This window comes from Bombina bombina, chromosome 4 (assembly GCF_027579735.1).
Source record: "Bombina bombina isolate aBomBom1 chromosome 4, aBomBom1.pri, whole genome shotgun sequence".
NCBI lineage: Eukaryota > Metazoa > Chordata > Amphibia > Anura > Bombinatoridae > Bombina > Bombina bombina.
The window spans coordinates 763,452,184-763,478,159 of NC_069502.1; the positions used below are offsets into that span (position 1 = coordinate 763,452,184).

The window sequence follows — 25,976 nt, forward strand, 5'->3', positions numbered from 1 at the left end:
TAAATTTATTATGACATAAATCACATCTATTTAAATGAAAAGGAACCTTGGCTTCCCCACAGTCAGAACACAATCTATCTGGTAGTTCAGACATGTTAAACAGGCATAAACTTGATAACAAAGCACAAAAAACGTTTTAAAATAAAACCGTTACTGTCACTTTAAATTTTAAACTGAACACACTTTATTACTGCAATTGCGAAAAAGTATGAAGGAATTGTTCAAAATTCACCAAAATTTCACCACAGTGTCTTAAAGCCTTAAAAGTATTGCACACCAAATTTGGAAGCTTTAACCCTTAAAATAACGGAACCGGAGCCGTTTTTATATTTAACCCCTTTACAGTCCCTGGAATCTGCTTTGCTGAGACCCAACCAAGCCCAAAGGGGAATACGATACCAAATAATGCCTTCAAAAAGACTTTTCTATGTATCAGAGCTCCACACACATGCAGCTGCATGTCATGCTGTTCTCAAAAACAAGTGCGCCATACCGGCGCGAAAATGAGGCTCTGACTATGATTAGGGAAAGCCCCAATAGAATAAAGTGTCTAAAACAGTGCCTGCCGATATTATTTTACAAAAAATACCCAGATTAAATGATTCCTCAAGGCTAAATATGTGTAAATATGATCGATTTAGCCCAGAAAATGTCTACAGTCTTAATAAGCCCTTGTGAAGCCCTTATTTACTGTGTGAATAAAAATGGCTTACCGGATCCCATAGGGAAAATGACAGCTTCCAGCATTACATCGTCTTGTTAGAATGTGTCATACCTCAAGCAGCAAAAGACTGCTCACTGTTCCCCCAACTGAAGTTAATTCCTCTCAACAGTCCTGTGTGGAACAGCCATGGATTTTAGTAACGGTTGCTAAAATCATTTTCCTCATACAAACAGAAATCTTCATCTCTTTTCTGTTTCTGAGTAAATAGTACATACCAGCACTATTTTAAAATAACAAACTCTTGATTGAATAATAAAAACTACAGTTAAACACTAAAAAACTCTAAGCCATCTCCGTGGAGATGTTGCCTGTACAACGGCAAAGAGAATGACTGGGGTAGGCGGAGCCTAGGAGGGATCATGTGACCAGCTTTGCTGGGCTCTTTGCCATTTCCTGTTGGGGAAGAGAATATCCCACAAGTAAGGATGACGCCGTGGACCGGACACACCTATGTTGGAGAAAACATATTTGCTTCTTTATTTTTAATTTGGGTTTTTTCTTTATTTTTAATTGTGCTATAATGCAAAAAATATAATTTATCTCATTATCATACCATGCAACTGATGGCTCAGTTTCAAATAGAATGACAAAATAGAAGACATACATCATTATTTCACCTGAGCACATCACATTCTACTGTTAAAAATCAAAGCTCAAAATTGATACATTTACACTATTAAAGGGACAGTCTATACCTTAGTCCTCAAAAAGTCTTACCTTTAAGCTGCAAATAGACTCCCGCATTCCTTTCTATATCATGCAGCAGAAACGCTAAAGTCATTTTAAAATGAATATTGTTTCAGGTCACTTTGAAATGGCTGCCAAGCTCCGCCCACTGACGACATCACAATCTGGGCTACATCTAGTTGAATTCAACCAGTGAGCCTTTTGTGATTGGACGCCATATGCACCCCAGATTGTCATGTCATCAGACGAGCTTTTTAAAGTGGCCAGAAACAATGTTAATTTTAAAATGACTTTATCGTTCCTGCTGCATGATATAGAAAGGGGTGCAGGAGGCTATTTGCAGCCTAATCTAAGATAAAAACTTGAAGATGACTAAGGTGTAAACCTCATTAAAACATTATAATATTTTGGAAACAAACTATTAGGAAATTGATAATGTTTTAAAATGCTACTGGATTTATTTAAGCAATATTTTAGAGGGGACTTTAATTGGTCACTTCTAATAAAGATGCACTGTAATTTATGTTTTAATCTAGCGGTGCCATTCTAACCCTGCGCTCCTACCGCCCACTTCAAAACTCATATTTTTTGTAAGCTAACCGTTTGAACTGTTCGTCAATCAGCAATCTAGCCATAAGGCACTTTTTTTGTAGCTAGAGCACCAATTGGGGAAGAGTTCAAACTGTTAGCTCACAAAAAATATAAATTTTGAAGTGGGCGGCCGGAGCGCAGAGTATTAGAATGGCACGGCTAGATTAAAACGTAACATACATTGCATATTTATTAGAAGTGATTAAAGTCCCTCTAAAATATTGCTTAGATTCCAAACCTGATATTACAACATGGAAAGTTTACCATCACTTTAAAGGGGCATTAACATATAAATATATATATATATATATATATATATATACTACATTTTTGCTGCAAACAAAATCTAACGCTATCTGACTTCTTGCAAGAAGCTATTTACAACTTCTATTTCCAAAGAAAGCGTTTTGGCTGATACGGCCATTGGATTGTCTGCTTTTTCACTGCATAGTACTGAAGGTAGATTTTCTTTTATAAATAAAAACAAAAAAACCCAAAACAAACAACAAATTGTTATTAAGGATACAATCCATTATATCTAAAGCATTACTTCCCTATCCCATTAAAAGTTTTATATAGTAAAAAATTAATTAAATGTTAGAATGATCACCCTAAATTATTGTTTTATTAAAAGTCAAGAAAAACATATTTTTTACAACTTACAATCAGAGGACCCATGTCAACATCTTTATTTGTCATAATAAGATTCTGTATTTGTGCGCTCTGAAGAATGTCTTTTGATAAGTACTTGGAGTGATCTGTAACAATTTTGCCATATTTACATGGCATCAGCGAAGTAAAATCTGGACCTCGACAGAATAATTCAAAAGCTTCTTCTGTGCCAATCTTTGCTCCTAAATAGGAAAAAAAAAAGAATAATATTTAGTAAAAAAAACATAATTTATGCTTACCTGATAAATTCCTTTCTTCTGTTGTGTGATCAGTCCACGGGTCATCATTACTTCTGGGATATAACTCCTCCCCAACAGGAAATGCAAGAGGATTCACCCAGCAGAGCTGCATATAGCTCCTCCCCTCTACGTCAGTCCCAGTCATTCGACCAAGAAACAACGAGAAAGGAGTAACCAAGGGTGAAGTGGTGACTGGAGTATAATTTAAAAGATATTTACCTGCCTTAAAACAGGGCGGGCCGTGGACTGATCACACAACAGAAGAAAGGAATTTATCAGGTAAGCATAAATTATGTTTTCTTCTGTTATGTGTGATCAGTCCACGGGTCATCATTACTTCTGGGATACCAATACCAAAGCAAAAGTACACGGATGACGGGAGGGATAGGCAGGCTCATTATACAGAAGGAACCACTGCCTGAAGAACCTTTCTCCCAAAAATAGCCTCCGAAGAAGCAAAAGTGTCAAATTTGTAAAATTTGGAAAAAGTATGAAGCGAAGATCAAGTTGCAGCCTTGCAAATCTGTTCAACAGAGGCCTCATTCTTAAAGGCCCAAGTGGAAGCCACAGCTCTAGTGGAGTGAGCTGTAATTCTTTCAGGAGGCTGCTGTCCAGCAGTCTCATAGGCTAAACGTATTATGCTACGAAGCCAAAAAGAGAGAGAGGTAGCAGAAGCTTTTTGACCTCTCCTCTGTCCAGAGTAAACGACAAACAAGGAAGAAGTTTGGCGAAAATCTTTAGTTGCCTGCAAGTAGAACTTGAGGGCACGAACTACATCCAGATTGTGTAAAAGACGTTCCTTCTTTGAAGAAGGATTTGGACACAAGGATGGGACAACAATCTCTTGATTGATGTTCCTGTTAGTGACTACCTTAGGTAAGAACCCAGGTTTAGTACGCAGAACTACCTTGTCTGAGTGAAAAATCAGATAAGGGGAATCACAATGTAAGGCTGATAACTCAGAGACTCTTCGAGCCGAGGAAATAGCCATTACAAACAGAACTTTCCAAGATAACATTTTTATATCAATGGAATGAAGGGGTTCAAACGGAACACCCTGTAAAACGTTAAGAACTAAGTTTAAACTCCATGGTGGAGCAACAGCTTTAAACACAGGCTTGATCCTAGCTAAAGCCTGACAAAAGGACTGGACGTCTGGATTTTCTGACAGACGTCTGTGTAACAAGATGGACAGAGCTGAAATCTGTCCCTTTAATGAACTAGCTGATAAACCCTTTTCTAAACCTTCTTGTAGAAAAGACAATATCCTAGCGATCCTAACCTTACTCCAGGAGTAACCTTTGGATTCGCACCAGTATAGGTATTTCCGCCATATTTTATGGTAAATCCTTCTGGTAACAGGCTTCCTAGCCTGAATCAGGGTATCAATAACCGACTCAGAAAAACCACGTTTTGATAAAATCAAGCGTTCAATTTCCAAGCAGTCAGCTTCAGAGAAGTTAGATTTTGATGTTTGAATGGACCCTGTATCAGAAGGTCCTGTCTTAGAGGTAGAGACCAAGGCGGACAGGATGACATGTCCACTAGATCTGCATACCAAGTCCTGCGTGGCCAAGCAGGTGCTATTAGAATTACTGATGCTCTCTCCTGTTTGATTTTGGCAATCAATCGAGGAAGCAGCGGGAAGGGTGGAAACACATAAGCCATCCTGAAGTTCCAAGGTGCTGTCAAAGCATCTATCAGAACTGCTCCCGGATCCCTGGATCTGGACCCGTAGCGAGGAAGTTTGGCGTTCTGGCGAGACGCCCTGAGATCTATCTCTGGTCTGCCCCAACGTCGAAGTATTTGGGCAAAGACCTCCGGATGAAGTTCCCACTCCCCCGGATGAAGAGTCTGGCGACTCAAGAAATCCGCCTCCCAGTTCTCCACTCCCGGGATGTGGATTGCTGACAGGTGGCAAGAGTGAGACTCTGCCCAGCGAATTATCTTTGATACTTCCATCATTGCTAGGGAGCTTCTTGTCCCTCCCTGATGGTTGATGTAAGCTACAGTCGTGATGTTGTCCGACTGAAACCTGATGAACCCCCGAGTTATTAACTGGGGCCAAGCCAGAAGGGCATTGAGAACTGCTCTCAATTCCAGAATGTTTATTGGAAGGAGACTCTCCTCCTGATTCCATAGTCCCTGAGCCTTCAGAGAATTCCAGACAGCGCCCCAACCTAGTAGGCTGGCGTCTGTTGTTACAATTGTCCAGTCTGGCCTGCTGAATGGCATTCCCCTGGACAGGTGTGGCCGATGAAGCCACCATAGAAGAGAATTTCTGGTCTCTTGATTCAGATTCAGAGTAGGGGACAAATCTGAGTAATCCCCATTCCACTGACTTAGCATGCATAATTGCAGCGGTCTGAGGTGTAGGCGTGCAAAAGGTACTATGTCCATTGCCGCTACCATTAAGCCGATCACCTCCATGCATTGAGCTACTGACGGGTGTTGAATGGAATGAAGGACGCGGCATGCATTTTGAAGTTTTGTTAACCTTTCTTCTGTCAGGTAAATCTTCATTTCTACAGAATCTATAAGAGTCCCCAAGAATGGAACTCTTGTGAGAGGAAAGAGAGAACTCTTCTTTTCGTTCACTTTCCATCCATGCGACCTTAGAAATGCCAGAACTAACTCTGTATGAGACTTGGCAGTTTGAAAGCTTGAAGCTTGTATTAGAATGTCGTCTAGGTACGGAGCTACCGAAATCCCTCGCGGTCTTAGTACCGCTAGAAGGGCACCCAGAACCTTTGTGAAGATTCTTGGAGCCGTAGCCAATCCGAATGGAAGAGCTACAAACTGGTAGTGCCTGTCTAAGAAGGCAAACCTTAGATACCGGTGATGATCTTTGTGGATCGGTATGTGAAGGTAAGCATCCTTTACATCCACTGTGGTCATGTACTGACCCTCTTGGATCATGGGTAAGATTGTCCGAATAGTTTCCATTTTGAACGATGGAACTCTTAGGAATTTGTTTAGAGTCTTTAAATCTAAGATTGGCCTGAAAGTTCCCTCTTTTTTGGGAACCACAAACAGGTTTGAGTAGAACCCTTGTCCTTGTTCCGACCACGGAACCGGATGGATCACTCCCATTGTTAACAGATCTTGTACGCAGCGTAGAAACGCTTCTTTCTTTATCTGGTTTGTTGACAACCTTGACAGATGAAATCTCCCTCTTGGGGGAGATAATTTGAAGTCTAGAAGGTATCCCTGAGATATGATCTCTAGTGCCCAGGGATCCTGAACATCTCTTGCCCAGGCCTGGGCGAAGAGAGAGAGTCTGCCCCCTACTAGATCCGGTCCCGGATCGGGGGCTCTCGGTTCATGCTGTCTTTGGGGCAGCAGCAGGTTTCCTGGCCTGCTTGCTTTTGTTCCAGGACTGGTTAGGCTTCCAGCCTTGCCTGTAACGAGCAACAGCTCCTTCCTGTTTTGGTGCAGTGGAGGTTGATGCTGCTCCTGTTTTGAAATTCCGAAAGGGACGAAAATTAGACTGTCTAGCCTTAGCTTTGGCCTTGTCTTGAGGTAGGGCGTGGCCCTTACCTCCCGTAATGTCAGCGATAATTTCTTTCAAACCGGGCCCGAATAAGGACTGCCCCTTGAAAGGTATATTAAGTAATTTGGACTTAGAAGTAACATCAGCTGACCAGGATTTTAGCCACAGTGCCCTGCGTGCCTGTATGGCGAATCCTGAGTTCTTAGCCGTAAGTTTGGTTAAATGTACTACGGCCTCCGAAATGAAAGAATTAGCTAGTTTAAGGACTCTAAGCCTGTCCGTAATGTCGTCTAGCGTAGAGGAACTAAGGTTCTCTTCAAGCGACTCAATCCAAAATGCTGCCGCAGCCGTAATCGGCGCGATACATGCAAGGGGTTGTAATATAAAACCTTGTTGAACAAACATTTTCTTAAGGTAACCCTCTAATTTTTTATCCATTGGATCTGAGAAAGCACAGCTATCCTCCACCGGGATAGTGGTACGCTTAGCTAAAGTAGAAACTGCTCCCTCCACCTTGGGGACCGTTTGCCATAAGTCCCGAGTGGTGGCGTCTATTGGAAACATCTTTCTAAATATTGGAGGGGGTGAGAACGGCACACCGGGTCTATCCCACTCCTTAGTAACAATTTCAGTTAGTCTCTTAGGTATAGGAAAAACGTCAGTACTCGCCGGTACCGCAAAGTATTTATCCAACCTACACAGTTTCTCTGGTATTGCAACAGTGTTACAATCGTTGAGAGCTGCTAAGACCTCCCCTAGTAGTACACGGAGGTTCTCCAATTTAAATTTAAAATTTGAAATATCTGAGTCCAATCTGTTTGGATCAGAACCGTCACCCACAGAATGAAGCTCTCCGTCCTCATGCTCTGCGAGCTGTGACGCAGTATCAGACATGGCCCTAGCATTGTCAGCGCACTCTGTTCTCACCCCAGAGTGATCACGCTTGCCTCTTAGTTCAGGTAATTTAGACAAAACTTCAGTCATAACAGTAGCCATATCTTGTAATGTTATCTGTAATGGCCGCCCAGATGTACTAGGCGCCAAAATATCACGCACCTCCCGGGCGGGAGATGCAGGTACTGTCGCGTGAGGCGAGTTAGTCGGCATAACTCTCCCCTCGCTGTTTGGTGAAATTTGTTCACATTGTACAGATTGACTTTTATTTAAAGTAGCATCAATACAGTTAGTACATAAATTTCTATTGGGCTCCACCTTGGCATTGGAACAAATGACACAGATATCTTCCTCTGAGTCAGACATGTTTAACACACTAGCAAAAAACTTACAACTTGGTTATAATCTTTTTTAGCAAAAAACGTACTGTGCCTCAAAGAGGTACTAACGATTAAATGACAGTTGAAATAATGAACTGAAAAACAGTTATTGCATCAAATTTTAAAACAACACAACTTTTAGCAAAGGTTTGTTCCCATTAGTAAAAAACAACACTAATTAAATTTGTACATAAGAAAACAAAACAACGTTTTTTATACACAGTCACTATAAGAATTCTCACAGCTCTGCTGAGAGAATTTACCTCCCTTCAAAGAAGTTTGAAGACCCCTGAGATCTGTCAGAGATGAACCGGATCATGCAGGAAATATAAAAGTAGCTGACTGGAATTTTTTGATGCGTAGCAAAGAGCGCCAAAAACGGCCCCTCCCTCTCCCACACAGCAGTGAAGAGAAACGAAACTGTCACAATTAAAGCAAAAAACTGCCAAGTGGAAAATAATGCCCAAACATTTATTCACACAGTACCTCAGCAATGTAAACGATTCTACATTCCAGCAAAAACGTTTAACATGAGAATAGTTATTAAAAGGATTAGTGACCTTTAACACAGTAGTTCCGGTGAAATACCATCCCCAGAATACTGAAGTGTATACATACATGTCATTTTAACGGTATGGCAGGCTTTTCTCATCAATTCCATTCAGAAAATAAAAACTGCCACATACCTCAATGCAGATTCATCTGCCCGCTGTCCCCTGATCTGAAGCCTTTACCTCCCTCAGATGGTCGAGAACAGCAATATGATCTTAACGACTCCGGTTAAAATCATAGTAAAAAATCTCTGTCAGATTCTTCCTCAAACTCTGCCAGAGAAGTAATAACACGCTCCGGTGCTATTTTAAAATAACAAACTTTTGATTGAAGTCATAAAAACTAAGTATAATCACCATAGTCCTCTCACACATCCTATCTAGTCGTTGGGTGCAAGAGAATGACTGGGACTGACGTAGAGGGGAGGAGCTATATGCAGCTCTGCTGGGTGAATCCTCTTGCATTTCCTGTTGGGGAGGAGTTATATCCCAGAAGTAATGATGACCCGTGGACTGATCACACATAACAGAAGAAATAAAGTTTTTGATATTTAATTTAAAGTAATTTCCAGACATACTAGTGTTTAAAGGGACAGTGTATTGTAAAAATGTTCTTCCCTTAATGTATTTCTAATGACTTGGTATACCAGATGCAGATTATAGAATTGCATTTTTAGGTTTATTTGTGTATATGAAATTGCTGGTGTTGTGCTTTGAAACCACAGACTATTACAATGGGTTGAGCTTGCAGGCAAAATGAGATCTCATTAGGTTATCACTTTGTGTACACACATACTTGCTTCCTTATTTTATGTATGCCTGTAAACCAAAGCTCAATACTTGGAAAGCACAATGGAAAAACATAATTTATGTAAGAACTTACCTGATAAATTAATTTCTTTCATAATGGCAAGAGTCCATGAGCTAGTGACAATTCAAATGGGATATACATTCCTACCAGGAAGGGGCAAAGTTTCCCAAACCTCAAATGCCTATAAATACACCTCCCACCCTACTCATACCTCAGTTTAACGTATAGCCAAGTAGTGAGGTATAAAAAAACAAGAAGTAAAAAGCATCAAAAAGAGGAACTGGAAAAATAATGTGCTTTATACAAAAAAATCATAACCACAAAAAAATAGGGTGGGTCTCATGGACTCTTGCCACTATGAAAGAAATGGATTTATCAGGTAATTTCTTACATAAATTAGGTTTTCTTTCATGTAAGTGGCAAGAGTCCATGAGCTAGTGACGTATGGGATATAATACCCAAGATGTGGAAGTTCACGAGTACCTTGGGAGGGAGGGATAAAATAAAAACAGCTATATCCTCTGAGAAATTAAATCCAAAAAAATAATTACGTTTTTCTTAAACATTTCAAAAAACTCAAATCAAAGGCACTAGAATCAAACTGAGACAGCTGCCTGAAGAACCTTTCTACCAAAGGCTGCTTCCATAGAAGCAAACACATCAAAATGGTAAAATTTAGAAAATGAATGCAAAGAAGACCAAGTTACTGCTTTGCAAATTTAATCAACTGAAGCTTCATTCTTGCAAACCCAAGATATGGCGACTGATCTAGTAGAATGAGCTGAAATACGCTGAAGCGGAAACTGCTCTGCCTAGAAAAAAAACTTGTGAATCGAAAAATTCAACCAAGATGCCAAAGAAATGGCAAAGGCTTTCTGACCTTTTCTGGAATCAGAAAAAAATAACAAATAGACTAGAAGTCTTTCTGAAATCTTTAGTATCCTCAACATAATATTTCAAAGCTCTTACCACATCCCAAGAATGTAAAGACCTTTCAAGAAAATTCTTAGGATTAGGACACAAGGAAGTAACAACAATTTCCTTATTAATGTTGTTAGAATTCACAACTTTAGGAACAAATTTTAACGAAGTCCGCCAAAAAAATCTTATCTTGATGGAAAATCAGACAAGGAGACACAATAGAGAGCAGACAATTCAGAAAACTCTTCGAGCAGAAGAGATAGCCAAAAGAAATAACACTTTCTAAGAAAGTAGATACAAATCCAAAGAATGCATAGGCTCAAAAGGAGCAGCCTGCAAAATCTTTAAAACCAAATTGAGGCTCCAAGGAGGAGAAATTGATTAAATAACAGGCTAGATATGAATCAAAGCCTGAACAAAAAACATTGAATGTCAGGAAGCTTAGCAATCTTCCTATGAAATGAGACAGAAAGAGCAGAGATTTGTCCTTTCAAAGAATTTGCAGACAAACCTTTATCCAAACCATCCTGAAGAAACTGTAAAATCCTAGGAATTCTAAATGAATGCCAAGAATAATAATTAAATGGAACACCAAGAAATATAGGTTTCCCAAACCCTAAGATAAATCTTACTTGAAACAGACTTACGAGCCTGTATCATAGTGTAAATTACTGAGTCAGAGAAACGTCTATGACAAAGAACTAAGCGTTCAATTTCCATGCCTTCAAATTTAGAGATTTGAGATTCTGATGGAAAACTGGGCCTTGAGACATAAGGTCTGGCCTTAAAGGAAGTAGCCAAGGCTGGCAACTGGACATCCGGACAAGATCCGCATACCAAAACCTGTGAGGCCACAGAAACACATAAGATTGTTCCATTATGATCTTGGACATCACCCTTGGAAGAAGAACCAGAGGCGGAAAAATGTAAGCCGGTTGGTAAAACCAAGAAACTGCTAAAGCATCCACTATCTCCGTCTGAGGATCCTTGGACCTGGAAAGGTACCTGGGAAGCTTCTTGTTTAGACGCTATTCTGGAAGATCAGATCTATTTCTGGAAGACCTCACATCTGTACAAGACGAAAAACATAAATTATGACTTACCAGATAATTTTCTTTCCTTCGATACAGGGAGAGTCCACAGCTGCATTAATTACTTGTGGGAATACAGACCCTGGCCACCAGGAGGAGGCAAAGACACCCCAGCCAAAGGCTTAAATACCTCCCCCAATTCCCTCATACCCCAGTCATTCTGCTGAGGGAACAAGGAAACAGTATGAGAAATATCAGGGTGAAAAAGGTGCCAGAAGAAGACAAAATAAATTTAGGGCTGCCCATCGGAGAACACGGGTGGCAGCTATGGACTCTCCCTGTATCGAAGGAAAGAAAATTATCTGGTAAGCCATAATTTATGTTTTCCTTCTTAAAGGACCATTCAACACTTTAGATTTGCATAATCAACAAATGCAAGATAACAAGACAAAGCAATAGTACTTAGTCTGAACTTCAAATGAGTAGTAGATTTTTTTATAACAAATTTTAAAGTTATGTATATTTCCACTCCCCTTGTACCATGTGATAGCAATCAGCCAATCACAAATGCATATACTTATAGTCTGTAAATTCTTGCACATGTTCAGTAGGATCTGTTGACTCAAAAATTGTAAATATAAAAGACTGTGCACATTTTTTTTAATGTAAGTAAATTGGAAAATTGTTTAAAATTACATGCTGTATCTTAATCATGAAAATGTAATTTAACCTGAGTGTCCCTTTAATAAAGGGAGAGTCCACAGCTGCATTCATTACTTGTGGGAAACAATACCCAAGCTACAGAGGACACTGAATGCTAATGGAAGTGTAAAAAAGAAAGACGGCCCTTAATCTGAGGGCACCACAGCCTGCAAAACCCTTCTCCCGAAGGCTGCTTCAACAGAAGCAAAACCATCAAACTTGTAAAAATTGGAAAAAGTATGTAAGGAGGACCAGGTAGTCACCTTAAAAATCTGATCCCTAGAGGCCTTATTTTTGAAGGCCCAAGAGGAAGCCAATACTCTCGTAGAATGAGCCGTAATCCTTTGAGGAGGCTTAAATCCTGCTGTCTCATATGCTAAGCGGATGATACTCCTCAACCAAAAAAAAATAAGGAGGTCGAAGATGCCCTCTGACGCTACGCTTCCCAGAATAGATAACAAACAGAGAAGAAGTTTGTCTAAATTCCTTCGTAGCTTGAAGATAGAACTTCAAGGCACGAACCACATCCAGATAATGTAGTAAACATTCCTTCGATGAAGAAGGATTAAGACATAAGGAAGGAACCACAATTTCTTGATTGATGTTGCGATTTGACACAACCTGAGGAAGAAATCCTAACTTAGTCCGTAGAACAGCCTTATCAGCATGGAACACCAGATAAGGAGGGTCGCATTGCAAGGCAGCAATCTCAGAGACTCTGCGTGTAGAAGCAATAGCTAGTAGAAAAAGAACCTTAAAAGACAACAACTTAATGTCAACCTCATGCATAGGCTCAAACGGAGCCCGTTGCAAAACTTTAAGAACAAGATTTAAACTCCAAGGAGGAGCATTAGATCCTAGTGAGAACCTAACAAAAGATTGTACATCCAGAAGCTCAGCGAGCCTCTAGTGCAGTTAAACAAACGGGGCCAAAATCTATCCCTTCAAGGACCTAGCTTGGAGAAAAGAATGAATCCTGGCAACCTTTACTTTGTGCCAGGACAAACCACGCTCTTCACACCAGAATAAGTAGGTTCTCCACACCTTATGATAGATGCGACGAGTAACCGGCTTACGAGCTTGAATGAGAGTATCAATAACACTCTCAGAAAACCCTCTCTTGGCTAAAACTAAGCGTTCAATCTCCACGAAGTCAGCCTCAGAGAATCTAGATTTTGATGAAGGGGCCTTGTTCCAGCAGATCCCTGCGACAAGGTAACCTCCAAGGAGGATATGATGACTTTCCCACTAGATCCGCGAACCATATCCTTCGCAGCCACGATGGAGCAATAAGTATCATGGACGCCTGCTCCTGTATGATTCGAGCCACCACTCAAGGAAGGAGTGGTAATGGCAGAAAAAGAGAAATTAGATTGAACCTCCAAGGCACCGCTAATACATCCATTAGCTCCGCCTAAAGTTTCTGGACCTTGACCCATATCTGGGTAGCTTGGTATTGAGACAGGACACCATGAGATCTATCTCTGGTGTTCCCCACCTGTTGGATATCTCTGCAAACACATTTCGGGATGGAGAGACCATTCCCCCAGATGAAAGGATTGTCTGATGAGAAAATTTGCTTCCCCGATGTCCACACCAGGAATGTGGGTTGCCGACAGCGAACAGTTGTGGGTCTCCGTCCACTCCAGAATCAGAGATACTAGGGAGCTTCTCATTCCCCCTGATGGTTGAAGTAAGCCACCAAGGTTAAATTGTCTGATTGGAATCGGATAAATTGGGAAGAAACCCAGTAGGGGCCAAGCGTTCAGAGCATTGAATATTGCCTGAAGGTCTAGACTGTTGAACGGGAGGGAGCTCTCCTCCTGCGTCTTACCAAACAGATCCCCATCCTGGCAGACTTGCATCTGTAGTCACAGCCACTAAGAGAGCGATTCTTTCGACCGGTTGAATGAGAGAAATATGATGAGACATCCAAATGATCTCCGTTCAACTGCCTCAGCATGCACAGACGCAACGGCCTGAGGTGGAACCTGGCAAAGAGAACAATGCCGGACACCATGAGACCAATCACCTGTATACACTGAGCCACAGATGGCCTTAAGAAGGTCTGGAGGGCAAGACATGTTGAAGCTAGCTTGCAAATCTCTGGTCTGTTAGAAATATTCTCATGTCTATGGAATCTATTATAGTGCCCAGGAATAAGAGAATTCCTTTCTCTATTTATCTTCCCTCCGTGGTATTGAAAAAGATAGAGGAGAGATTCCGAATGGACTTCCGCCAGATGAAACGATGGTGCTTGTACCAGAGTATCGTCCAAGTAGGAAGCTACTGCTACACCCGGGTTCCGGCGACTGCTAGAAGAGACCCTAGAATATTCGTAAAAATTCTTGGAGCAGTAGCTGGAACAAACGGAAGTGCAATGAACTGGAAGTGCTGGTCCAGGAATGCAAACCTGAGGAACTAGAAGTGTTCCCTGTGGATTGGAAGGTGAAGGAATGCCTCCTTCAGACCTATAGTGGTCATAAACTGCCCTTCCTTAAAGAAGGAAAGGATGGACCTTACTGTCTCCATCTTGACGAGGGGACCTTTAGAAATTTGTTTAAGCACTTTAGGTGCAGAACTGGACGGCAAGATCCCTTTTTCTTTGGGACCACGAAAAAGTTTGAATAGTATCTTAAAACACTCTCTGCGATAGGCAATGGGAGAATGACTCCAAAGGAGGACAGATCCCTAACGCACTCCAGAAAGGCTTCCCTCTTTCCTAGTCTTGAAGACAGGTTGAGAGGATGAATCTGCCCCTGGGTGGATGAGATTTGAAACCTATCTTGTAACCCTGAGCTATGACATCCAGGACCCAAGGATCCTGCACGTCCCTGAACCAAGCCTCTGAAAGAGTGACAGTCTGCCCCCTACACGATCCAAAATAGGACCGAGGGCCGCCCTTCATGCAGACTTATTGCCCTGCTTGGATCTATTCCAAGACGGAGTCGGCTTCCAAGAACTTTTGGTTTGCTCTGGCTTAGCAGAGGCCTTTGATGCTGGGCTTTTAACAGAACTAAAGGAACAAAAATACAAACTTTGTCCCTTAGATTTGTTCTCTTACGGTATGAAGGCACCATTGGCCCCTGAAACCATGGAGGTAGTCAAACAAACTCCTTCCCGTAAAGGAGAGGGAAAGAGACTAGACTTAGAAATCATATCTGTCAGAGCGCCTTACAGTTCTGAACAGGCTAATTAATCTGCATAATAACAGCACAGATAAAAGAATTAGTAACCCAGAAGGCCGTAATTCTTTCCTGAAAAATATCGAGGGAACCCTCCACCTCGATCATTTTCGTGAAGGAGACGCGCCAAAAGGTAGCTGTTCCAGCAACTGTGGCGACAAGCGCCGCCAGTAAAACAAATATCCCATAGGTTGAAACATCCTCTATAACAGTTTCCATCCTAATATCCGGCGGCTCTATGAATGGCAAACTATCCTCACACGGGCTAGTATTACATGTGGCAAGCGAAAAAATAGCACCAACCAAGTAGGGATGGGAAAAAGAAAACCCACCCTCATAGAGAGCCCGGAACCGGGATCCTTAAAAGGCAGACAACAGGAAGAGGAATCTAATCCTGTCCCATTCGACCTTAATAATAATTGCCATCAAATTTAGGACCCAGAGGTTCGACTGGCAGCTCGGCCTTTGGAACCTCTAATGTAGTTAAAACCTCCTTTAGTAGAAAGCGTAAACGTTCTGTCTTAAATCTAAAAACTGGATCCTCCCCAGTCGGATGATTATAGGCAGCAGACTCCAACCCTGAAAGTTCATACTCTGAAGTTTCAGAGAGAACCTCATCCTTGGATAACTGATCAAATATATCCGACAAATCGCATGATGCCACATGGGCAGGAGTGCAAGATTCAACCTTTCGCTTGTGCTTAGCAGTGCGAGAGAAAGCACTAATAGCCGCAGACACCGCCGTATGAAACTGTGCAGTAACGTCTGGTAAAAAAAAGGCCCCCTCCAAATGGAGGATTAGCAGTGCTATGGGAAGCTGTATGTGTATCAAAAGATGCATGTAGGTTGTGCCCCTCACTGGACGAGGACTCCTCAGAGGTGGGCGGCTCAGTGGTATCAAACATGTCAAGCTTATTTGATATAATCCCCTTATCAAGGCATATGGAACATAATTGAGAGGGCGGATTTCCCAGAGCTCCCTCACAATATAAACAGGCATTACTTTATTTTAAATAAAAAAACAGCACCTTTATACCCCCAATGGCTAGTGCACTCACCACTTCCTATGACCCAGACAGAACAGAGATAAAACTCCTCTCCATAACTCGGAGAAAGGAAAACATAAATTATGCTTACCTGATAATTTAATTTCCATCGTGGGGAGGAGAGTCCACGGCTTCATTCATTACTATTGTAAATTAAGAACCTGGCCACCAGGAGGAGGCAAAGACTCCCCAGCCAAAGGCTTAAATACCTCTCCCACTCCCCTCATCCCCCAGTCATTCTGCAGAGGGAACAAGGAACAGTAGGAGAAACATCAGGGTATAAATGGTGCCAGAAGAGAAATTAAATTTAGGTCTGCCCATCGGAGATACAGGCGGGAGCCGTGGACTCTCCTCCCCACAATGGAAATTAAATTATCAGGTAAGCATAATTTATGTTTTCCATCTAAAGGGGAGGAGAGTCCACTGCTTCATTCATTACTATTGGGAACAAATACCCAAGCTTTAGAGGACACTGAATGAAACCGGGAGGATAAAAGGCGGACCCTAATCTGACGGCACCACAGCTTGTAGAACCTTTCTCCCAAAAGCTGCTTCCGCAGAAGCAAAAACGTCAAATTTGTAAAACTTTGTAAAAGTGTGTAAGGAAGACCAGGTAGCCGCCTTACAAATTTGCTCCATAGAGGCCTCATTCTTGAAGGCCCAGGACGAAGGCACAGCTCTAGTCGAATGAGCAGTGATCCTCTGAGGAGGCTTATGTCCCGCTGTCTCATAAGCCAAGCGAATCAAGCTCCTCAGCCAAAAAGACAAAGAAGTAGCAGAAGCCCTCTGACCCCTGCGCTTCCCTAAATACACGACAAAAAGAGATGTAGATTGTCTGAAGTCCTTTATAGCCTGAAGGTAGAACTTCAGGCCACGGACCACATCTAGATTATGAAGTAACCACTCCGAAGAAGAAGGGTTAGGGCACAGAGAAGGAACAACAATTTCCTGATTAATGTTAAGATTGGACACCACCTTGGGAAGAAATCCCAAGCCGGTGCGAAGAACAGCCTTATCCGAATGAAAAACCATATAAGGCGGCCCATGTTGCAAGGCCGCCAGTTCAGATACTCTGCGAGCCGATGCAATGGCCAACAGGAAAAGAACCTTCCAGGACAGAACCTTAATATCAAGGGAATGCATAGGCTCAAACGGAACCCTTTGCAAAACCCTAAGGACCAAGTTTAAGCTCGATGGGGGAGCAGACTGCTTAAAGGCCTGATTTGAGACAAAGCCTGAACAAAGGATTGAATGTCAGGGAGCTAAGCGATTCTCCTGTGTAACAAAACAGATAATGCCGAAATCATTCCCTTTAAGGAACTAGCGGAAAGTCCCTTCTCTAAACCTTCTTGAAGAAAGGACAGAATTCTGGAAACCCTCACTTTGTGCCAAGGGTATCCATGTTTCTCACACCAGGACAAGTAAGTCCTCCACACCTTATGGTAGATGCGCCAAGTGACTGGCTTCCTTGCCTGAACTAGAGTGTCAATTACACTTTCAGAAAACCCTCTCTTGGCTAGGACTAAGCGTTCAATCTCCACACAGTCAGTCTCAGAGAATCGAGATTCTGATGTTGGAAAGGACCCTGTTTCAGCAGATCCCTGCGACAGGGTAACCTCCACAGCGGAGAGGATGACATCCCCACCAGATCCGCAAACCATGTCCTCCGTGGTCACGAAGGAGCAATCAGAATGGTCGAAGCTCTCTCCTGTTTTATGCGTGCCACAATACGAGGTAGAAGTGGTAAGGGTGGAAAAATGTACGCTGTATCGAACCCCCAAGGCACCACTAATGCATCTATCAGCTCTGCCTGGGGGTCCCTCTAACTCGACCCGTAACGGGGAAGTTTGCAATTGAGTCTGGACGCCATGAGATCTATCTCCGGCGTCCCCCATCTGAGGCAAACACCTTGGGGTGAAGAGACCAATCGCCCGGATGGAATGTTTGCCTGCTGAGAAAGTCTGCTTCCCAGTTGTCCACACCCAGGATGTGGATTGCCGAAAGCGAGCAGATGCGGGCCTCCACCCATTCCAGTATCCGAGACACCTCCCTCATTGCGAGAGAGCTCCACCGAGCCAGGGTAAACCACCAAGGTACTGTTGTCCGTCTGAAACCTTATGAAGTTGAACACCCCCAGATGGGGCCACGTCTTCAGAGCATTGTAGATCGCTCAAAGTTCTAGGATATTTATCGGTAAAAAGGACTCCAGCCGAAACCATTTTCCCTGTGCCATTCTGGCACCCCAAACAGCTCCCTATCCCGCCAGACTCGCGTCCGTGGTCACAATCTCCCAGGACGATCTCAAGAAGGATGTCACCATGAACAGTTGTTCCGGGCGGATCCACCAAGAGAGGGAAGTCCGAGCCCGTACGTCCATGGATATCAGCTGTGAGAGATTTGAATTATCACTGTTCCACTTCCGCAACATGCATAACTGAAGAGGCCTGAGATGAAACCTGGCAAATGGAATGACATCTATGCTGGAGACCATGAGCCCGATCACCTCCATACATTGGGCCATCGAGGGCCTCTCTGAGGATTGAAGGGCCAGACAAGAGGATGCAAGCTTCATGCTTCAAAAATCTTCATGGACACCGAGTCTATGATCGTGCCTAGAAACTCCACCCTGGTGCTGGGTACCAGGGAGCTCTTTCCGTAGTTTATCTTCCAACCATGAGATTGAAGTAACAGGAGCAGAGACCTTGAATGGTCCACTGCCTGACTTTAGTACGGCACCTGAACCAGGATGTCGTCTAGATAGGGCGCCACCGCAATGCCCCTGGATCTGGCTACAGCAAGCAGGGCCCCGAGAACCTTTGTGAAAACTCTCGGGCCGTCGCCGGACCGAATAGAAGGGTCACAAACTGGAAGTGCAGGTCCAGAAATGCAAATCTTAGGAACTTGAAGTGGTCCCTGTGAATTGTAACATGAAGGTAGGCATTCTTCAAGTCTATTGTGGTCATGAACTGCCCCTCTTGAACTAGGGGCAAAATGGACCTGATCGTTTCCATTTTGAACGATGGAACGGACAAAAACTTGTTTAAACACTTTAGATCAAAAATCGGGCGGAACATGCCCTCCTTTTTTGGAACTATGAACAGATTTGAATAATACCCTAGACCCCTTTCTGCAAGGGGTACTGGTATGATAACACCTAGAGAGGAAAGATCCCTCACACATAATTGAAAGGCCTATTTCTTTTCCGGCCTCAATGACAGGTTTGACACGAGGAATCTGCCCCTGGGAGGGAAGGACTTGAATCCTATCCTGTAACTTTGGGAGACAACCTCCAGAACCCAGGGGTCCTGAACATCCTGCAACCAGGCTTCAGAGAATAGAGATAACCTGCCCCCTACTCGGTCTGTAGACCTGTCGGGGGCCGCCCCTTCATGCCGACTTTGTCTCTCCAGGCTTCTTGTTCTGTTTGGACTTGTTCCAAGACTGAGCAGGCTTTCAAGTTCCCTTGGACTGGTCAACTTTTGCAGCGGGCTGCTGGCGCTGGGCCTTATCCACACGAAAGGGACGAAAAGTAGCTTCTCTCGGTTTAGCTTTCTTATCTTGGGGTAGGAAGGCACCCTTGCCTCCCGTAACCGTGGAAATGATCGAGTCCAGGCCTGGACAGAACAGAATCTTTCCTTGAAAAGACAGGGACAGAAACTGCAATTTAGAGGTCATGTCTGCTGACCAAGATTTTAGCCACAAGGCCCTGCGCGCTAAAACCTAAAACCCTGACACCTTAGCATTCAGGCGAATAATTTGCATATTGGCGTTGCAAATAAAAGAATTGGCTACCTTCAAAGCCTTAATCTTTTCCTGCACCTCTTTGAAAGAGGGTTCACCCTCAATCATTTCACACAGGGAATCACACCAATATGACGCAGCTCTAGCAACCGCATCTACAGCTGCTGCTGGCTGAAAAACAAACCCTGTGTGCTGAAACATCTTTCTCTGCATGTTCTCCAACTTTTTATCCATGGGCTCTTTGAACAACAAACTATCCTCTAGGGGAATAGTCGCTCTCTTAGCGAGCGTGGAGATGGCCCCATACACCTTAGGAATGGTTCCCCACAGCTCCAACTGAGCCTCCGGAACGGGAAAAAGTTTCTTAAAGGACGAGGGGAAAAGGAAGAACCTAATCAAGCCCATTCGTTCTTGATAATGTTAGCCATCTTTATAGGAACCGAGAAGGTCTGGGGTACCACCCTGTCCTCATAAACCTTATCTAGCTTAGAAATAAAAGGTTTCTCTGGAAGCTTCGGCTCCGAAACCTCTAAAGCAGCAAGCACTTGCTTTAGCAAAAAGCGCAAATTCTCCATCTTAAACCTATATCCAGGCTCCTCTGCCGGAGCTTTAGATGACACGGATTCCGACCCAGGAGTCCCATCCGAACCGACGGAGTGGGCCCCGTCATCGAACCACTCCACAGGAGCATCCGACGAAGACAAGTCCTGAGTCGTGCCGCTCTGAAAGGTTAAGTAGAACGTGGTAAGGCGTGGATCACTTTAGAAACCGCCGTCTGAAGTTGATCCTCAAAATCTGGCGGCCAACATCTCACCCGAAGGAGCAACAGTCGGACCCCGGGTCGCTGCATATGCAATAGGGCACTCAACTCGGGAACGCACCTCACGAGACGGAGAACCCTCAGATGTGGATGGCTCAGTGGTACTAGACATGCCTTTAGTCTTAGACGTCTCGACCCTCTCAAGGAATGTGGAACATAATTGGTCTACCAGAACCTCACAATAAACACAGGTATGAGACTTTGTCAAAGAGGGAGTAACCTCTAACGCGTCAGAATCCTCCATAGCTTGCGCTTTTATTAGAATAAAAGAGAAACTAACAGGCACCTTTATAACCGCCAATGGCCGGGGCACTCACCACCTCCTATGAACTGGACTACAGAAACCACTTTGTCTCCTCCGTCGCAGATCAGACCGGAAGTGAAAAGCCCCACCCACGGGTGCCTCGCAGGACCACCCCTGCCTAAAGGAGAAAACGTGCCAAAAAAAGGCCGCACAAAAAATCCAGGAAAAGAACCTGATATTTCCACACATTGCCAGAGCTTCATCCCTCATAGCACAGCAATGAAACAATAAACAATATCATGTATAAACAACCCCTGTTCAATAATCCCCCTACCAGGAATATTAACCCGTGATTCAGTAAAGATAAAAAGGCGCCACACTGTGGCCCTGTCTTCTATGTTAACATTGTGTATAAAAATAAAACAATCTTACCAGAATCCATGCCGTGGAACAGGAGCACGGCCCTTCAAGTGTGACAGGTCATAGCGGCGCTCCTGACATGGACTTGAGAGAAGAAAGCAGTCTGCGAAACTCGTCAATGCTGATTGCTGTAGGAGCTGTTAATATGAGTCGGGATGGTTTCGCAAAAGAGACTCTCCCTGCATCTCCGGACTCTAACTTTCACCCAAGCCCTCACTGAGAAGCCTTATAGGGCTACTTAAAACTCCTGTCCCATTGCAAAGAGTAATACCCTCCATAAGAGGCCTCCGAATCTTTAGCACCTTTCTGCCACCTCCTGTGACGAAAGGAAAAGAATGATTGGGGGATGAGGGGAGTGGGAGAGGTATTTACGCCTTTGGCTGGGGTGTCTTTGCCTCCTCCTGGTGGCCAGGTTCTTAATTCCCAATAGTAATGAATGAAGCCGTGGACTCTCCTCCCCTTTAGATGGAAATGGAAGCCTCGACCATTCCGGTCACATGGTGCGCAACGCAGGACCGTCCCTGCTATGAGAAAAAGTGCGCCAAGCTTTTAAGCTGTGCAACCTTCAAAGTGAAAGTGAAACCTGTATGTTCCATCTCAGCCTATGAGCCCATAAACCTCTCACACATAAAGCAGCATAAAATCAAATAAAGCATATATGATTAAACCCAACTGTTCATAATCCCCCTCAGGAGATATTAACCCTTGATTCCATATAGATAAAAGGAGCCACACTGTGACCCTGTCTTCTAGCGTTTGCAATATGTGTAAAAATTGAAACGATGTTACTGTAATCTACGCCGTGGAACAGTGACACGGTTCTTCAAGTTTGACAGATTGTAGCAGCACTTCTGACATGGACTTGAGAGAAGAAAGCAGGCAGTGAAACTTGTCAACGATGATTGCTTAAGTAGCTGTTAATATGAGTCTGAATGGGTTTGCAGAAAAACTATCCCTGCATCTCCAGACTAACTTTCGTCAATGTTCTCACTGAAAGGTTGACAAGACTACTTAAATCTCCAGTCCCATCTCGAAGAGTACTACCCTCCATAAGAGACTACCCCGAATCTTCCGACACTTCTCTGCCATCCTCCTGTCACGAAAGGCAAAGAATGACGGGGGGATGAGGGAAGTGGGGGAGGTATTTAAGCCTTTGGCTGGGGTGTCTTTACCTCCTCCTGGTGGCCAGGTTCTGTATTCCCACAAGTAATGAATGCAGCTGTGGACTCTCCCTGTATTAAGAAGGAAAAATACATCTGGATGGAGAGACCTCAACCCCGGATATAAAGTCTGACGGCCGAGATAATCCGCTTCCCAATTGTCTACACCTGGGATATGAATCGCAGAAATTTGACAAGAGTTGGGTTCCGCCCAAGAAAGTATCCGAGATACTTCTTTCAAAGCTGAAGGACTGCGAATCCTTCCTTGATGATTGACAAATGCCACTGTTGTGATATTGTCTGTCTAAAAACGAATGTAAATGTTCTCTCTTCAATAGAGGCCAAGCCTGAAGAGCTGTGAAAATAGCACAGAGTTGTAAAATATTGATTGGTAACCTCGCCACTTGAGAATTCCAAACCCCTTGTGCTGTCAGAGACCCCCAGACAGCTCCCCAACCTGTAAGACTTGCACCTGTTGAGATCACAGTCCAGGAAGAATGAACAAAGGAGGCCCCTTGAACAAATAAGGTGATGGTTTAAACACCAAAAGAGAGAGAGTTAAGTGTTTGGATTTAAGTATATCAACTGTGATATCTGAGTATAATCCCTGCACCACAGGTGCCACATGCAAAACTGTAGAGGTCTCATATGAAAATGAGCAAAGGAGATTGCGTCAGAAGCTGCAAACATGAGACCTAAAACTTCTATGCACATAGCCACTGAAGAGAATGATAGAGACTTAAGGTTTAGACAAGCTAAGACCAACTTAATTTGTGTCTTTTCTGTAAGAGAAAAAAAACATGAACACTAAATCTATCTGGAAACCTAAGAAGGTAACCTATGTGTAAAGTATAAAGAAACTCTTTGGAAAATTGATCCTCCAACCATGTCTAGAAAAAACAACATTTCGTTTTTTCATGTGAGATTCTGCTAAATGAAAAACATTGAGCTAGTACCAAGATATCGTCCAAAATACCACAATACCCTGCTCTCTGATTACAGAAAGAAGAGCACAGAGAACCTTTGATAAAATTCTTGGTGCAGTTACTAGACCAAAAGGAAGAGCGACAAAATGGTAATGTTTGTCTGAAAAAGAGAATCTCAGAAAACGATAGTGGTCTGGATGAATCAGAATGTAAAGCTAAGGGTCCTGTAAGTCTATAATGGACATAAAATGACCTTACTGAACACAAAACAGAATAGTCCTTATAGTCGCCATCTTAAAAGCTGGAGACTCTTACAAAACTATTAAAATTTTCAGATCCAGGATTGGTCTGAAAAAAATCATCCTTCTCTGGGACAATGAAAAGATTTGAATAGAAACCCAATCCCTGTTCCTGCTGAGGAACTGGTACAAACACCCCTGAAAACTCTAGATCTAAAACACACTTCAGAAAAGCCTGAATCTTCACAGGTTTTGTTGAAACATGAGTAAAAAAGAATCTTCCCAAAAAAGGTCTTATTCTAAAAAAACCTATTCAATACCCTTGAGAAACAATATTCTATGGATTTTAGACTGAATCTGTCCAAATGTCTTGAAATAACTTAATCAGCCCCTCAACAGAAGAACTGGATTGAGGGCTGCACCTTCATGCAGACTTAGGAGCCGAATTTGGTTCCTTATAAGGCTTGGATTTATTCCAATATGGAGATGGTCTCCAAATTAAGCCAGAGGCCTTAGGGAAATAAGGTTTTCAGTTCTCTATACAGACAAAAGGAACGAAAAACAATTGAGAGCTTTAAATTTACCCTTACATTTCTTGTCTAGGGCCAAAAAAACTCCCTTACCCTCAGTTATAGAGGAACCAAACAAATTATTTCCCTAAAAAGATAGAAATAATAATATAGATTAGGACACTATGTCATTATTTCAAGATTTAAGCCATGAAGCTATTCAAGTCGGAATAGCTAAAAATATAGAAAGTTGAAGCAGCAGCAACCTCAGCCATAGAAATAGTCAGTCTAAGAATATAACCAGTATTAAAAGATGTACTATCTTCCTTTGAAATAATAGTACTTTTTCTAAACTAGCCATAAGCAAAAGATACAAATTCTTAAACCCAAAATAAGGAAAAAAAAGGTATCAGGTTAAGACCATTCTTTAGCAATCATATTACCGATAGCATATGGAATAGGAAAAAAAACTTCAGGAGCAACCTCAGAAGTCTTAAACACAGAATATAAACGATTATTAGCTTAGCTATTATAGAGGACTAGACTCCTTAATACCTAAAGTAAACAATACTTCCTTAATAGAGAACAAATATGTTCATTTGAAAAAATAAAAAAGGATATGTCAATTTCTGTCTCTGATGCAAGATCCTCTGAGTCAGAGGAACCCTCATCAGTAGAGAATACTTTAGTATACTTTCGGTCAGTATAAAAATCATTAAATATATGACATTTTACATTAACTTGAAGACAAAATAGCAGTCATAGCCTTCTTATGGCTGTAGCAAAAACATTTTACACTGTACTTATAGAGGAATTGGGCTCCAAAATGCTTAGAAGCGCCTTTCACAGAAGAAAATCAAGCACATCTTGCTTCACCACCTCCACAAGGAGGCAAAATTTGTAAAACTGAGGTATGTGGGAGGTGTATTTATAGGCATTTGTGGTTTGGGAAACTTTGCCCCCTCCTGGTAGGAATGTATATCCCATACGTCACTAGCTCATGGACTCTTGTCACTTACATGAAAGAAATTATAATTTTATTAGTTATCTCTTCTACACCCCACGGGGGGTGTAATTTCTTCTGCTGGCCATGTTTACATTGCCTGTCAATAGCCTGTACTTAAGTATAGAAACTTTCAGTATAGGTGTTGATACCACAGGCTAAATCAACTATTTCAAATGCAGAAATAAGGGTTAAGGAGCTACATGTAGACAATTGAATACACCCCAGCAGGTAAAATAGATATTTGGGAACAAATTAAAGGGGAGAATTTTTTGGGGTAAACTGTCCCTTTAAACTGGTTTGGTGGCTACACCTTCAAGCTGACTTAGTATGCTTGGACTTCTTCCAGGCATTACAAGGTTTCCACGAGGATCTGGAAAATTCAGATTTATTGCTAGAAGAGAATTAATTTTTATTTCTGGACTGTCAAAAGGAATAAAACCGACCTGCTCTTGCCCTTAGACCTCTTATTTTGTGGTGAAACTGCACCTTTACGGCGAATCACTGTGGCAATAATCGTGTCCAATCCTGTACCAAATAGAAAGAAAAAAGCCCCTACTACCTTGTGGATAGTTTCCGGTTGCTCTATATTTGAAGTAGTAACCAGAAACATCTTCTTAAACTTAATTGACACTACAAAAAGAATGCCTAGCTTATTCCATTCTTCAGAAATTGCCTCTGTAACAAGAAAAACCTTTGTTGTTCAACTGTCTTTTCTTCAGATGATATCAGTTCCTGAACACAGAGAGTCAGCAAAACCTCTCACAACAAAGAATGCAGATGTTCCAACAGAAGAAAGATCAGAATCATCTGTATCGGAGTCCTTCAAAATATCGGATGCTTTCTTGCCCTTTGAAAGAGACTTAAGGAACTCAAATCCATTGTAATTTTATCCTAAGCAGGCAAACATTTACGCTGTAGGCATAGAAACCAACACTTCAGTAACGGTAGAGCGCAGATATTCTTTAAAACCAGGCAAGAAATCCA

The 25,976-nt window shown here is 42.5% G+C and overlaps 1 protein-coding gene across 2 annotated transcripts in view; it reads right to left on the reverse strand.

Annotated features, from left to right (window-relative positions):
• The window catches only part of LYST (lysosomal trafficking regulator), a 606,044-nt gene that overhangs the window by 263,453 nt on the left and 316,615 nt on the right, over positions 1-25,976 (reverse strand). For both annotated transcript variants that reach the window (XM_053711082.1, XM_053711081.1), the window contains exon 15: positions 2,666-2,856. In XM_053711082.1, the coding sequence (XP_053567057.1) occupies positions 2,666-2,856 (191 nt within the window). The remainder of the gene's footprint in view (positions 1-2,665; positions 2,857-25,976) is intronic.